Here is a 16,302-nt window from a genome sequence, read left to right as displayed (position 1 = left end):
CATTTTATATTGTCATTGGTAGAAATTCCATGATTGTAACTACTCAGTTGAAAAAGTGGCAATAGAAAATTATAATTAATGTAGTTACTAACTTATATGAAGTCAGATGGGAAAGCAGAACTGTAATGTTTTCTAAGATGTATCTGCTTTCTATAAGTATGCAGTAAACATCTTTATATGTACAGATATAAGTATAGATATAGCAATTTCCAAAATTGTCAAATTAATGTAGTATTGTCAGCTGTAATGGGATGACAAAATTTCTGATTATGATTTTTCTGCCAAATATTTTGCTGATGATAGTGTTTGGAGAAAAACAGGAAAAAAATAATTGTTCTCTGCATTTCAAAACATAAAAATAGGTTGTAGTTCTTTACTTCATGGGGGGAAATAGGAGCATCTAAGGAGGAAAAGGGAAAGAGGAAGACCAGATTAGACACTAAATTACGCAGAAATTAATACTGGTGCTTTTCCTAGATTAATGAACAAATGGGATTAGTGAATAAAACAGCCAGAACCATGACTCTTTACTTTTATCAAGTTAGCATTCTCAGTAAGGTATACTTAAGTTTACCTAATCCATAATTGTAATGGTGTTTTCTTGAATCTTCTAGCCTCAAGAAGTGTTCCTGTGTGATTATACATAATCGATATATTGGACCTGATTTCCCCTGGACTCAGTTCTCATTCATGATAGAATATAATTATGTAGAAAACTCTTGCTGGACTGAACATTGTAAACAATTGGATATTCCTTACCTGGCCTTTAAAACAGTTCTCCCAGAAGGAGCTTTTAAAGGTGAGGAAAGTCCAAAATGATTAATTTCTCTATTCCAGTTGAAATTTATTAATTTGATTTATAACCTAAATTTTTTAAAGAAATCTTTTGTCACACTGCTTAAACCGAAGGTTTAATAAACACTGCATGCCTAAGAAAAGCATAAAAAAACATGCCACTAAGACTCCCTACAGACCTGCTAATGAAATTCAGTCTTTAATTAATTAAACTTGTGAATTGTATTTATAATAGTGAACCCTTTTATTTAATTTGTGTCTAATGCATTTTTAAGCAATCCTCATTTAATGGGCAATGACTTCTTAATAGATACTGAATACCAGTGACCCACAAATATTTGAGTAGGGTTCTAAAACCAGACTCAGTTAACTTTGGCTCCTTCCTACTTTAGCAATAACTCAAAATGATTAATCCAAAGTAGTTAAATTGACCATATCCTGGTATCCTGAAACAATGAATAATAATTATGGAACAGGACTGAAATGCTGATAGTAATGTAAGTTCCAGTTCCCCACTATAGATTACAAAATACTAGATTCTGTACCTACCCATAGATCTTGCCCCTAGTGTTTGTTTTATTATCTGTCACTTTAGGTGTAAGCAATAGATCAGAACCAAGGCTGGGAATTACAATATAGTTCTAAAGACTTCATGTATGTACATGCATGTTTGTATACATACACATATATATGGGGGAGTGTATATGTGTGTGTGTGTTTATAAACATATATATATATACACACACACACATATATATATGCATATATATACATACGTAGGCATATATATAAAAGTAAAATTTTTCTTTTATTTAGAAAGTGCCTCACTGGACAGATTTGGTGGTTTTCTTTTGGAAATTCAAATCCCATATGTGTTTCTCACATCTGAAGGAATTCTTAACACACCAGAAATACTTCAGCTACTAGAATCAAAGTAAGTCTCAGATTTCCTAATTTTAGCATAGCTAGTTATTTTCTAGTTTATGTTATTACATAATATCCTTCTAGATTCAAAACCTTGCATAGCAACAGATATAAGAATACCTTTGCATTCTTTTATACAAAGGCAAAAAATTATTCCCATCCGAATATATATTCCCCAAACCACTAAGAATGGATAGAGTGGAAATGGTAATCATATAATAAGGGCATTGAAGCAATAGAGATTTTCTTAAATTTCTCTTAGAAATATCACTGTTTCAGCTCAGTTAATTGTGTTTTTACAGCTACAATATAACTGTAGTGGAAAGATGTTGCAGTGAGTCCTTACAGCAGTTTGGGGATACAGATCGTTATGTGGTAGTAACAATTGATGAGTGCACAGCCGTAATTATTCAGGTAAGTCTAAATGCTCAAGAAAATAAACTTAATCAGCAGGGATAGGAAAGATATATGTGTGTTTTTGTAGGAGTGGGGGGAGCAAGGTGTATGTGTGTCTATGTATGTATATATCTATACATGTATATATAAATATATCCTTTCTTAATTACTAGCCTATTTGGGGGTGGGGATGAAAGGAGGAAAAAAGAATAAAGTAAAAAAAGTAAGCAACAAAGAACAAAAGAATAATATATAAGGAAGTAAAGAAAAGATGGACACTCATGAATATAAATCTTCGACATATATATATAACAAGTGTGTGTGTGTGTGTGTGTGTGTGTGTGTGTGTTTACTTTCTTAATCTAGTAATTCATTATTACCTCCCTGAATATTATGGTGTTCTCCTGGGCACATGAGTCCTCCCTGATGTTCTGCTGGGCACATGACAATGTTCTCTTTTGTTTTATTTTGTTTTGTATTCCTTTTCTGTTTTTCTTTTTTCTTATTCTGTTTTTTTTAAATAAAACATATTTTTTTTAAAAAAAAGAAAATAAACTTAAGTAAAAAGAAAATAATGTTTATGTGTCTCCAAGTCTAATAATGGTGTCACTATTAGCTTTCTCATTGAGATTATGAAAGATTATTTCAAAAAAAGGACAATAGATCATTAAAAACTTATTTATTTTATCAAATAGATCTAGTTGAAAAGAGAAAAGGAAGCTGTCTTTCAGTTCCCAGAAGTCAGTTCATTTTAGGGGATTTAAAAAGTCAAGAAATAAAAAATACAGGGATGTATGTGTATGTTTATATCAGATGTTTTGTTTTGTTTTTTTTAATAACTTTTATTAATTGATATCCAAACAGATAAAAAAAATTGAAAAATAATATGGAATTGAAACTCAAATTGAACTACAAAACCTGATCTATTTACATTTGTTTTTAAAGAGAGAAATAAAAATAACTTTAAATTTGAAATTTAACAATATTTTAATCCATTTTCTCTCTATTCTTTTCTGATCTCTTTTCTTTATGAGTAGTTTAAAAGGTTTTGTTGCCATTGTGTTTTTTATCTAGTATGTTCCAATTCTGTCTGCAATTAGCATCATTTTAATTCAAATGAACAAACAAAGTGTTTTATACAAAAACACTTGTGAACTGATCCAACCATTCTGGAGAGCAATGTGGAACTATGCCCAAAGTCTATGAAACTATGCTATTACTGGGTCTATATCCCAAAAAAGTCATAAAAGAGGGGAAAAGATCCACATGTGCAAAAGTGTTTGTAGCAACTCTTTTTATGGTGACAAAGAATTGGAAAATGAGTGGACACCCATCATTTGGGGAATGGCTGAATAAATTATGGTATATGAAAGTAATAGAATTGTATTGTTCTATAAAAAATATGAACAGGCTGATTTTAGAAAAGCCTAGAAAGATTTATATGAACTGATGCTGAATGAAGCCAGAGGTTCCAGGAAAACATTGTATACAGCAACAACAAGATTGTATGATGATCAATTATGATATACAACTCCTCAGCAATTCAGTGTTCCAAGACAATTTCAATAAACTTTGGATGGAAAATGCTATCCACATCCAGAGAGAGCTATGGAGAATGAAAGCAGATCAAAGCATACTATTTACAATTTTTTTTCTTTCTGTTTTTTTTTTCTCATGGTTTTTCCTTTTTGTTCTGATTTTTCTCTCCCAACATAATTCATATGGAAATATGTAAAAAATTAATTATATGTATAAATTTTGAAAAAAAGAAGAAAAATAACTAGCAGTTGTACTATGTAGGACAGATTTACTTGACTAGATGAAGAAGAGGATGATCTTGGAGAAGATACAGAAAGCAGCAAAAGGAGGACATAGTTATGTTGAAGGGGTACAGAAGCAAAGGAGAGGAGTACATCTTGCAATGATCTCCTAAATTGGTCCAGAGCAGGCAGAAGATATCACAAGGCTTAGGGAACATAAATCCAGTTCATCCTTTGATTTCAGTTCCTGGGACGAAGCCCCAGTGGTCCTTCCCTTACTTTCACTTACAGTTCTGCACCTGCTGCATACACAGAAAAAGACTGGAGGTAGATAGGTTCTAAATTAGAACTCATTTTCCTTCCTTAACTCTCTCCCCTTCCCTGTTTTGTAGAAGGCAACATCATTCTCCCAATCCCTCAGGTTCAAAACCTAGGAATCAAGCTAAATTCCTCACTCTCTCACCCATGTCCAAGATTTCACCTTTGTAGTTATCTCTCCTCTATGCCCCCTTTTCTGTTCTGACACAGTCACCATTCTAATGCAGGCCCTTATTAACTTACACAAGGATTATTGCAATAACCTGGTGATAGATATGCTTGCCTCAAGTTTCTCCCTACTCCAGCCCATCCTCCATCCCTCCAGTAAAGTGATTTTCCTAAAGTACAGATCATGTCATTACCCTATTTAGTAAATTAGTAGTTCCCTGTTGCCTCCAAGATTGAATACAAAATCTTTTTGTGGTGTTCAAAGTCCTTCATAATCCATCCCCCTCCTATCTTTTTTGCACCTTGCTTTTTGACATATTCTCTTCCATCCAGTGACAATGGTCCCTTGGTTGTTCCACAAACTCCATCTCTCAACTATGGGTATTTTTTCTGACTGTCCTCTATATGTCTTAACTGCTATCTCTTCTCTGCTCCAACTTTTGATCTCTCTGACTTCCTTTATGTCTTAACTAACATCCTACTTTCTACAGGAAGCTTTCCCTAATCTTCTTTAATTTCAGTGTTTTTCCTATTTTAATTATTTCCTATTTATGCTGTATATAGCTTGTTTGTGTATATTTGTTTGTATGTTGTCCTTCCAGTTAGATTGTAGGCTCTTTGAAAGTAGAGACTATCTCTTTGCTTCTTTTTGTATTGTAATGCCAGAGAAACTGAGGCAAGATAGAGATTAGAGAGTATTTAATATTTTATTTGAAAGGGAGTGATTTATTGGGACCAAATGGATCCATGGTTTTGTCCCAGGGCTGAATGAGCTATCATCTCCAAGAATCCAGCATCTAGCAGCCAATGTGAGTTCTCCATGGCATATTTATACACAAGTAGCTAAACAAAGACAGAGGGGATGGAGTCAAAACTCTGATGAGCTGGAATCTCCAGGCAGGAACCATTAATCTGGTTCTGGTTCTGACAAGTTGGGGGGTAGGACCATTAATTCTTACTAACTGGGAGGTAAGATAGTGTCTGGCTAGAGACAGAAAGTCTGGACTCCCCCTTTTTGAGTTTACACATTGACAATTTATAATCTCTGAGTTATACCAATCTTAATGAACTGGAGGGGAAGAGGGTTTGCAACTAAGGGGATTGAGGCAGAACACTTAGGGAAACTAAGGCAGAACCAATTTAAGGAAACCGAGTCAGGACAATTAGGGAAACTGAGTGAGGACAATAAAAGAGAACTGTGGCACAACAGTATCACCAGCACTTAGCACAGTGCCTGGTACATAGTAGTGCTTAATAAATATTACTTGAATGATCTAGAATATGCTCTAAAGGAAGTCACAATCACTATGCTCTAATGAAGGAAAAATGTACACCCAAAAAAACCGTGATAAAAAGAACAGAGAAATGAAAGCAAAGAAGCAATGCCAGCAGAGTAGTGTAAAAAAAAAAAATTGAGGAAACAATTCTGTTCATCTAGCAGGAGAGGTAGAATTGGTAAGGCTTCCTAGAAAAGGTAGCACCTAAGGTGGGTTTTTAAGTAAGAGAGAGACATGAGACAGAAGCAGAAAAGAGCATTCCAAGATTAGAGAAAGGCAGGAACCAGTGCCCCATGAAAGTGAAGACTGCGTGAGAAATGGGGAAACAACCCCCAGTAAGGTAGAAGTACATGAAGGGGAAAAGTATAAAAGTAGGCTGGAACAGTAGGAAAGAAATAGGTTGCAGAAATCCTGTAATGCCAGCAGGAAGACTATGCTTTGTTCATTAGACAGTGAGAAGCTATTGAAAGTTTTCATTTAGAGGAATGACAGGTTCAAAGAGGTATAAGAAAAAGATTGTTTAGGCAATTGTGAGGAAAATAATTTGGAGAAGTAATTGACTAACATCATGGTAGCCATCAGGTAGTGCTAGGGTGTGGAGGTTTAGATTCTATCTCTTTGGCCTTTAGAATTTGAGGATGGTGGGGAAAACCATTCTTCTTAAAGTACACTGAGTGACTCCAGGGAGTGATGTGCCCTTGGCACTTCTGTCGTCACTCTGGTCGCCTAAAGCATTTTGAGGATATCTGACACTCTATATCACTTAACTGCCTCGTGACTCAATAACCTAAGGCTGAGGTCCCAGTTATATGATTCATCTGCCTCTTTAATTAGGAGTTTATAAGAATCATTAGTAAAATCAAAAGCATGTTATTGCCTCCCATTCAATTTGATTCCTAGTATGTATAAGGTTGGGGTAGGGGTAGAGCAAAGAGTGAGGAAGATTGAAGGGGAGGAGCAGGAGAGATAAAAATTCCTTAAGAACTAACATTGAGACTCTGTTTCTGACCAATAAATTGCTTGCATCCCTCCTGTATTAGTGATACAGGAAAAATGGATGAGAAGTAGAATCTGCTCTCTGGAAAGACTTTGGGAAAGGAATAGTAAGAGTACTTACTATTTGACTGATGCCTTACTACTTGTCTTATATTCTGTTTTAAGCATTTTATTATGGGTCGATCAAAAAGAATGTGGAAATTAGGGCTCATGACCTAATTGAGATAGTTATTTTACCCCTTCAATGTAATCTAAAAGTAGCCATGATTGGAAGGCTCTGGCTGCTATGTAAGTTTACAAGTTTGATAGTAAAAACTAGGCACAGTAAATAGAGCACTATTCCTGGAGTCAGGAATACTTCAATTCAAATTCAGCCTGACTCTAACTAGCTATGTAATCCTGAACAAGTCTTTTAATTTCTGTCTTGCCTCAGTTTCCTAAACTGTATAATGGAGATAATAACACCATCTATCTCGTGAGGATCAAGTGAGAAAATATTTCTAATGTGCTTAGCACAATACCTGGCATATAATGGGCATTTAATAAGCTTGTTTCTGTTTCTTTCAATTTTTTTGTGAACAAATATGCTGTGGTTGAGAAATATTGGTCTAGAGAGAGAAACATAGCAACATGTTCCCATTGGTTCACTTTGAAGCTAAGCCTGATATTTTCTTTGTTTAAATCTATCTTTTGTTATAGTATAAACAAAACTGATCTTAAGGTTCTATAGCTAGATTATCTTAGCCTCTGCAAAAATCAATAATTTTGATTTCTCTTTACCTATGCTTTATTCCTTCAGTTTCTTATTCTTGTCATAATTATAGTATTTATACAACTATGTCAAATAAATAGTGATGATATTGAATATGGAATTCCTTATTCCTTATCTTTTTGGAAAGGCCTTTAGCCTTTTTCCATTACACATAATGTTAGCTATAGGTTTTAGAGAGCTACTACTTGCCGTATTAAGGAAAGCTCCATTTATTTCTATGCTCTTTAGCATTTTTAACAAAAACAAGAATTGAATTTTGACAAAAACTTCTTCAGGACCTATTGATATCATACCACAAATTTTGTCTTTTCATTAAAATATAGTCTGTTGTTTATACTTTTCCTTATATTGAACAAACCTTTTATTCCTGATCATAATATATAAAATCTTAACAGATGAGGAAAATGAAATCCAGAGAGATAATTGCAAATGACTTAGGGAAAAATATACTTATATAATAATTTTCATATGTCCAAAGATAGTCTGTGATGACCACACTAGCACCCAGGATACCTCAGAATCAGCTGGAGTCAGGATAAGCAAAAGTTCTTAGTCTTTATTCTTGGTCTTTAGGGGTAGAAGTGAAGGGGATGGAAGAGAATCTCTGCCACTGCCTTCTTCCTCTTCCACCACAAAAAGTGATCCTGGCTAGTCGTACTCCACCCCCTAGTCCCTCCTATAACTCTCTGAATACACCAATCATACACCAGCATAGGATAGTGGGAAGGGCCATTTTGCAAGCATATGCTCACAGAGTATTGTCCAATTGGTAATTAGCCCTAAGTGCTTGAACTGACCTCAGTGCAACGAATCAAGAGTTTTGGCCCTCTGCATCTCCCGCTTTCTTTTATTTTAGAACACAGGTGGTCACACCATCCCTGACTTCTCAGGGAGGTGAGAGTTCCCAAAAGGAGATGATCACACCCTCCCTGACTTCTCAGGAAAGGAGGTGAAAACACCGAAAAGGAGGTGATTACGCCCCCCCCCCCCATACTTCTCAGGAAGAGAGGTGAAAGCACTAAAAAGGAGATGATCACGCCCTCCCTGACATCTCAGGAAGGAAGATGAAAAGTACCAAAGGGAAGTGGGGATTGCTAGCAGGTTTCTGGGCTAAAGGGTCTTATTAGAAACAGGTATGCACAAACTCATCAGCATGGGAGGTATTACACAAGCACCTAGCAATAACGCACAGGCTATTAGTGATGACTCTCCCCACGACCAGTGCAGGCTCAGTGTGGTGCAACAAACATGAATTGTACATGCAAGCAGTGATATAACAAACAATATGAATCAATATGAAATCAATAAGAGATTTCCACAAGTCCTAGAAGGAGGGTATGTAAACAACAGTCACACATAAGCCTTCTTCAGCAGCCAAGAAATAGTCCAAAACCAATCTGTTGTCTATTGCTTCACGTGTCAGGGAATCCAGTGATCCCCACAAGTTTTTGAAGTCCTACAACAGCTTTTTTATGTGTTAGGGAAGCCAATGATTGCAGCAGATTTTGAAGTCCTGCAACAGTCTTAGCATGTCTCAGAAAATCCAGTGATTCCTGAGAGTTTTCAAGTCCTACAACAATCTTATCATGTCTCAGAGAATCCAGTGATTCCTGAGGGTTTTGAAGTCCTACAACAATCTTATCATGTCTCAGAGAATTTTGTTTTTGAAGGAGCGTCTTAATGTCTCCGTTTCTCCTCTCTACTATTGCCTATCCTTGAGGATTAAAGGGTATGCCAGTGGTGTGTAAAATCTTATACTGTGCACAAAAGTGTGCAAAATGTTTAGAAGTATATGCAGGTCCATAACTATATTGCAACCTGTCTTTGATCAAACCCTAAAGATCACTTTTGGGATACATGAACTTACTGTTTGTTAAAATTGGAAAATGAAATAATATGGCATACAAGCATTATCGTTCAAACCTGGTTTTTCAGATAAGGTCAAATGGTTAGACTAAGGCATAAGAATAAATTATTCTAAATTTAGAGAACATAGGAAGTTTACTCTAGCAGACCTGTGGAATGGAAAGAGTTTATGACTAATGAAAAAGAGATCATTACACAAAATTAGAAATTTCTGATTACCAAACTGAAAAGTTTTAGGACCTGAACCACTAATGCAGACAAGATTAGAAGGAAGAATAAACTTGGAAAATATTTTTACATTCAAAGAGTTCTTAAAGAGCCTATTTCTAAAATATAAATTTAATTGGATTGAAATTCAGCCATTCTCAATGAAAAATGGTCAAAGGATATGAACAGACAATTCTCAGATGAAAATTGAAACTATTTCTAGTCATATGAAATGATGCTCCAAGTCATTATTAATCAAGAAATCAATTAAGACAACTCTTAATAATAATCACACCGTAATGGCAAGATAAGGTAAAAAATAATGATGATTGTGAGGGATTGGGAAAACTGGGACTTGATTCATTGTTGGTGGAGTTGTGAACGAATCACCAATATTTAGTGGTTAGTTTTGGAAACCCTGTCTAAAATTATCAAACTTGCATAACCTTTGACCACAGGGAAGTTATGGATTATATCCCAAAGGATTATAAAAAGAAAGGGACCTGTATGTGCTTACGAATGTTTCCCTGCTTTGTAGTGGCCTTAATGAAACTGAAAGATGTCCATCAGTTGAGAAGGCTGATAAATTGTGTTAGAAAATTATGAATATTACTGTTCTGCAAATGCCAACAGGATGATTTCAGAAGGCCTGGAGACTTACACGAACTGATGCTAAGTGAAATAGAGCAGGACCAGGAGATCATTATATACTTCAACAACAATACTAGATGATGACCAGTCCTGATGGATCAGGCCATCCTCAGCAAACGAGATCAACCAAATCATTTCTAATGGAGCAGTAATGAACTGAACTAGCTATACCCAGAAAAAGAACTCTGGGAGATGACTAAAAACCATTACATTGAATTCCTCAGTCCCTATATTTATGCACACCTGCATCTTTGATTTCCTTCACAAGCTAATTGTACAATAATTCAGAGTCTGATTCTTTTTGTACAGCAAAATAATATTTTGGTCATGTATACTTATTGTGTATCTAAGTTATATTTTAATATATTTAACATCTACTGGTCATCCTGCCATTTAGGGGAGGGGGTGGGGGGGGTAAGAGGTGAAAAATTGGAACAAGAGGTTTGGCAATTGTTGGTGCTGTAAAGTTACCCATGTATATATATCCTGTAAATTAAAGGCTATTAAATAAAAAAAAAAAAAAAAAAAAAGAAGTATATGCAGGTCCATTATCTGTTTTTATGGCTTGTGGCACACCCATAATTGCAAATGCTAGTATAAGGAATTCAGTGACCACTTGGGCTGTCTCTTTTGCTGCTGGTATTGCAAAAGTGATAATGGGTCACATCCATTTGCCAAATTTCATTGGGTTTCAAACCATGAGGGTTTTTTCCTGGAGGTAGTGTAGGAGCATGGAAAGGATTGCTCCTTGCTTCCTCTCTTGTTATTCCAAATTGCAAACATAAAGCTCGAGCAGCCTGATGATATTTAAAATGAGATTCCTGGACGTCTTGAAATAAAAGAGTATTGGCCAACATAGTTTAGAAGGCTATCTGCCTTTGAATTACCATCAAAAATAGGGCCTGGAAGTCCACTATGAGAGTAGACATGCAAGATATAAATCTTATCTGGATACTTTCTCACTTGCTCTTGAAGTTTCTTAAAGAGCTGATATATATTAGACATTACAAATTTTATTTGGGCTGTGGCAATTCTTTGTACCACATCTAACTGAATAGGCTGAATCAGATATTATATTTATATCTCCTGGATAATAAGTAAAAGCTAGAATGATTGCATACAATTCATTCTGCTAAGTGGACTGAAAAGGAGTTCTGACTACTCTCTTTATAATTAAGTCACGAGAGTATACAGCGCAAATATGTTTGAATGCATCTGTAAAGATAGTTGGTCCTTTAAGGGGAACTTTAGGAACCTTCTCTTCAAAAATCTATCACCAATTATGTAATAGTCTGGTTATCTTTAATGGAAACCCATGTGTAAAATTTGGAATCATGGCTAATAAAATTTGCCACTCTGGGAAGGTTTCACAGCATACATTAATTTGTGCATTTGTATAAAAGGTGTACATCTTGTCAGGTCTTATCCCAGATAATTGTACTGCTTGCTTAATGGCCTTTAATAAAATTCTAGCCACAAGCATTCGGTAAGGAGTAAGGCTTTGTTCTGGTTGTCCTGGGAGGTTCACCCACTCTATCACACTGTCTCCTTGATGAAGGACTGCTGTGGGTGTCTCTTGTGTAGCAAAAACTGATATATCCAAGGGTTTTTAAATGACTCTTTCAACCACATTGGATAAAGCCAGTTCAACTTCTCTCAAAGCCTTGAGCTTCTTTTGTAAGCTGGTGTGGTGAGTTTAAAGCACTGTCTCCCCTTAAAATGTCATATAATGGTTGTAATTGATAGGTAGTCAAGCCTAACACTGGACGCATCCATTGGATATCTCCTATCAATTTCTGAAAGTCATTTAAGGTGTTTAGCTTTTCTGTTCTTAAGGAAAGTTTTTGTACTATGAGCACCTTAGGATATACTAAATATTGAAAAGGAGCATGTCTTTGAATTTTTTCTGGAGCTATTTGCAATTTATAATATCTTAGTGTTTCCATGGTCTTTTGTAGACATGCTTCTAACATTTGTTCCTCAGGTGTACATCCCAATATATCATCCATGTAATGTAATAACATAAATTTTGGAAATGCTTTTCCTACTGGAGTAAGAGCAGCAGCAACATACATTTGACACAAAGTAGGGTTGTTTTTCATTCCCTGTGGCAAAACTGTCCATTCATGTCTTTTATAAGACTCAGCTAAGTTAATGCTGGGCACTGAAAAAGCAAATCTTTTCATATCCTCCTTATCTAGAGGGATAGAATAGAAACAATCTTTAATGTCTATAACCAAAAGAGGCCATTCTCTAGGCAAGTGAGTAGGAGATGAAAGCCCAGGCTGAAGAGTTCCCGTAGTTTCCATCTGTTCATTTACCTTTCTTAAATCAGTCAATATCCTCCATTTTCCAGATTTCTTTCTTACAACAAATTCCAAGGACTTAGAGAAGATTTAAGTGTCCTTGGTCCAGTTTCTCTATACTATATCTAATAAGGCCTGAATTTTATTGCTACCTAAAGGCCACTCTTCTATCCACACTGGTGTATAAGTTTTCCATTGGATAGGAACAGGTGAAAGTGTTGGCAGGCCTTCAATAGCAACCCTGCCTAAAAAACCGAGGTACTTATTTTTAATCCTAATTGTTGTAAAATGTCTCTTCCCCACAGATTGATGGGGATTTTTTCAACTATAAAAGGAGTAAAAACTCCTGTTTTACCTTCAAAAGTCCATCTCAAAGGGGTAGCACTAACTTCAGCTGCTATTGATCCCCCTACGCCAGACATGTAGGTGTCTGCCTTAATCTTTGGTCAGTGACTGGGCCAGTTGGCACCTCCAATGACTGTATGATCTGCACCTGTGTCTACCAATCCTTCTAATAGTATGCCATTTATATAGAGAGTGAGCATAGGTTGATCAGCTGTCCCAGCTGCTGTCTGGTATGTTCTTGGATTTTGTTGCTTGGAGTCAGAATCTGGTCAACTATCACCAGATTGCCTTTTAGGAGTCTGTATCAGTAAACCTGATGCTACTACTTCTCCTGGGTGATAAGTCACACATTGTCTATCTGTCTTAGTGACTAGGATATTATCTACACATTCCCCAGTTTCCCACATCAGTTTATGGATGGACATTGTTTTGTAAGTGTTCTCAGGAGGTGAAATGGTCAAGCCTACTGTACCTGGAGGTAAGGGATCCATAGGCTGGAGAGGAACAAATTTCACCTCTCCAGGGGGTATCTCAGTTGTCCCAGCTGCATACAACTCTATTCTCCCCAGTTGTAATCCCTTTCTCCCATCAGGTTGCTTCCTGGCTGGTTGATTGTGTAATAATCCCTTTCTCCCATCATATGGCTTCCTGGCTGATTGGTCATGTCTGGGCACTCTCTGGGTGTAGCATCAGCTGCCATCATGCCCCAAGTGTTTTTTTTTGTCTTGGGTCCTGGGGCTGGGCCCCTCATCCTGTTTCCCTGAATCAGTCTACATTCTGATGCCCAATGGAAGCCTCTGTTGCATTTTGGACATGGGGTTTGGGGTCTTGTTCTTCCACCCTGTTTTCTCACTCTGTCTCTATGCCAGCATTGAGCTTTCAGATGCCCTACTTTACCACATTGAAAGCATTGACGAGTCTCTCTGGAAGTCCCTTGCCAAAAGGGACCCTGTCTTCCCATGTTTGGATCTTGGGAAATTTGCATCATAGCCTGGCTATAAAAGGCATTTGTGCCCACTGTGGCACAGCGTCTTATGAGTTCCTCTAAAGGAGCATCCTTGCACAGTCCTGGTATAATTCTTCTACAAACCTCATTAGCATTTTCTTTAGCAAGTTGCCTTATAATGTCTGTTACAGCATTTTCACCATTAGTTCGTACAACAGCAATCTGCAGACATCCCACAAAATCAGCAAAGGGTTCATTTGGCCCTTGTGTTATTTTTGTGAAGGTTTCACCCTTATTGATTTTATTGGGAAAAGAAGTCCATGTTTTGATATCAGCAGCAGCAATTTGCCCATAAGTTGCTAAGGGTTAATTAATCTGTACTGAAATGTCTGTATAAGAACCTACACCTGTTAGTTGGTCACAGGTGTATTGGAGGATTAACTCCACTATAACTATTTTGTTGGGCTTGTATCCTACAGAGCTCACTATATTCAGAAAGCCATAACAAGTTTTGTCCAGATTCTAAGCATGTCTTTGCTATAGATTTCCAGTTTCTAGGGGTTAAGACTTCATAAACCAAATTCTGTAATAACATCTTAACATAAGCTGATGTAGCCCCATAAAGAGTGCAAGCCTTTTTCAGGTCTTTGAGGATTTCTAGATCAAAAGGAATGTATCTTCTGCTTTCTTGACCTGAAGAGTCAAACTGTTGAATCACTGGATACATTTCCAGTTGCAAATCACCTAAATTCTGTCCTCCTTCCATGGCTTTAAGTACTGCTGTTTGCTATCTAGTCATAGGAGGGGGTGATTTGGGGGGGAGGGGAGGTGCTGGTGGTGTCACCGCCTCTTCCAGTACTCCTCCCCACTCCATCCCAGAAGGTGAAGTTGATGGGGGCATGTCAAGAATCAGTTCCTGTTTAGGTGGGGTTGAAGCTGCTTTGTGAGAGCGGGAATCACCAGGCCCTTCACCACACCCTTCACCATGCCCTTCATCCTCACTTAACTCCCCATGCCCTCTAGAGATATCACTTTTAATCTCTCCTTTGTCCTCCTCATTTTCCTCATACTTACTCATCTGGCCTTTTTTTTTTTTAAGGCCAATTGTATTATGTTTTGTGTGTGTGTGTGTGTGTGTGTGTGTGTGTGTGTAATGTTTCTTTGGAAAGTGACTTGGAACCATTATCATTATAATAGTCACATAATTGATCTCTTACAAGTTTCCAATTATTTGGGCTTATCTCTTCTTCTCCTAAGAATCAAGGGGATGTGCATTCTAATGTATCCAGGAATCCATCAATCTGTTCCCAAGTCATAAATAAGCCCTGTCTCTTTATCAGTCTGAGTATGCTTCCTGCAGATCTCCTTTGGGGTGGGGATGGGGTTGGGGGTAGGGGTGGGGGTGGGGCTGGGGACAAGGGAGAATCTTTTCCTAACATCTGCCCCATTTCAGTTAGAAAAGGTTACTAGTTTAGCCCTTAACAAAGTAAGTTCCCCATTTGTCTATTAAAATACTCATCCTATTTCCTGGTCACTGGAGACTTCTTCAATAAAGTTAGGGTCTTCGGACCCCACGCTAGGGCGCCAAATGTGCCAACCGTGCTAGCACCCAGGATACCTCAGAATCAGCTGGAGTCAGGATAAGCAAAAGTCCTTAGTCTTTATTCTTGGTCTTTAGGGGTATAAGTGAAGGGGATGGAAGAGAATCTCTACTACCGCCTTCTTCCTCATCCACTGCAAAAAGTGACCCTGGCTAGTCTTACTCCACCCCCTAGTCTCTCCTACAATCCTCTGCATACACCAATCATTGAGCCATCACAGGATAATGGGAAGGGCCATTTTCCAAGCATATGCCCATAGAGTATTGTCCAATTGGTAATTAACCCTAAGTGCTTGAACTGACCTCAGTGCAATGACTCAAGAGTTTCTGCCCTTTACAATAGTCAAGATATATTCCACTACTCCAAGGAAAAATTTTAAGAATACACTCTCTTTCCTCCTTTCAATATCACCTATGTGGCCAGAATATACATAGTCATATATACTTTGCCAGGAAATAAAATTCCCCCAAAAAAACTTCAATGCCAGTGGTCCTCAAAGTGTAGTCTAAAGAACTGTTGGGGTCTCTGAAACCCTTTCAGAGGGTCTACAAATTCAAAATCATTTTTTATTTCTAATATAGTAAATAGCTATAAATATAACCCATGTGAACAAAAACTCTTTGAACAGATCCTCGATAGTTTTTTAACAACATGAAGATACTGAGAACAAAAGTTTGAGAACCACTGGCCAATACTATGATTGACTTTATTTTAAAACTACATCTTAGTTTTAGTTCCACGTTTGTATAGTTCTGTGTTTCATGTTTCAACAATCATCTATCCTAACTGATTCTTTGTGCTATTTAATTTTTTCCTTTTCTTGTGATTAATTTCAAAAGAATAATAATTTTCTTCTTAATCTGCTGAGATTCTAACAGTTAGTTTTCACTTCTGCATCTAGCTCCCATTTCTTTTTAACTCATTTATTGGCAGGATAAACTATGACTCCCAAAGCTTCTTAGTTCATAAATAAA

General features: G+C 36.8%; 1 protein-coding gene across 1 annotated transcript in view; it reads left to right on the top strand.

Annotated features, from left to right (window-relative positions):
• Positions 1 to 16,302, top strand: part of SHOC1 (shortage in chiasmata 1) — a 131,864-nt gene that overhangs the window by 93,588 nt on the left and 21,974 nt on the right. Inside the window, exons 25-27 of the mRNA XM_031944360.1 lie at positions 615 to 799; positions 1,612 to 1,729; positions 2,022 to 2,133. Of these exons, the coding sequence (XP_031800220.1) occupies positions 615 to 799; positions 1,612 to 1,729; positions 2,022 to 2,133 (415 nt within the window). The remainder of the gene's footprint in view (positions 1 to 614; positions 800 to 1,611; positions 1,730 to 2,021; positions 2,134 to 16,302) is intronic.

This window comes from Sarcophilus harrisii, chromosome 1, assembly GCF_902635505.1.
Source record: "Sarcophilus harrisii chromosome 1, mSarHar1.11, whole genome shotgun sequence".
Lineage (NCBI taxonomy): Eukaryota > Metazoa > Chordata > Mammalia > Dasyuromorphia > Dasyuridae > Sarcophilus > Sarcophilus harrisii.
The sequence above is the reverse complement of the archived record's forward strand: the minus strand, read 5'-3'. Positions and strand labels throughout refer to the sequence as shown.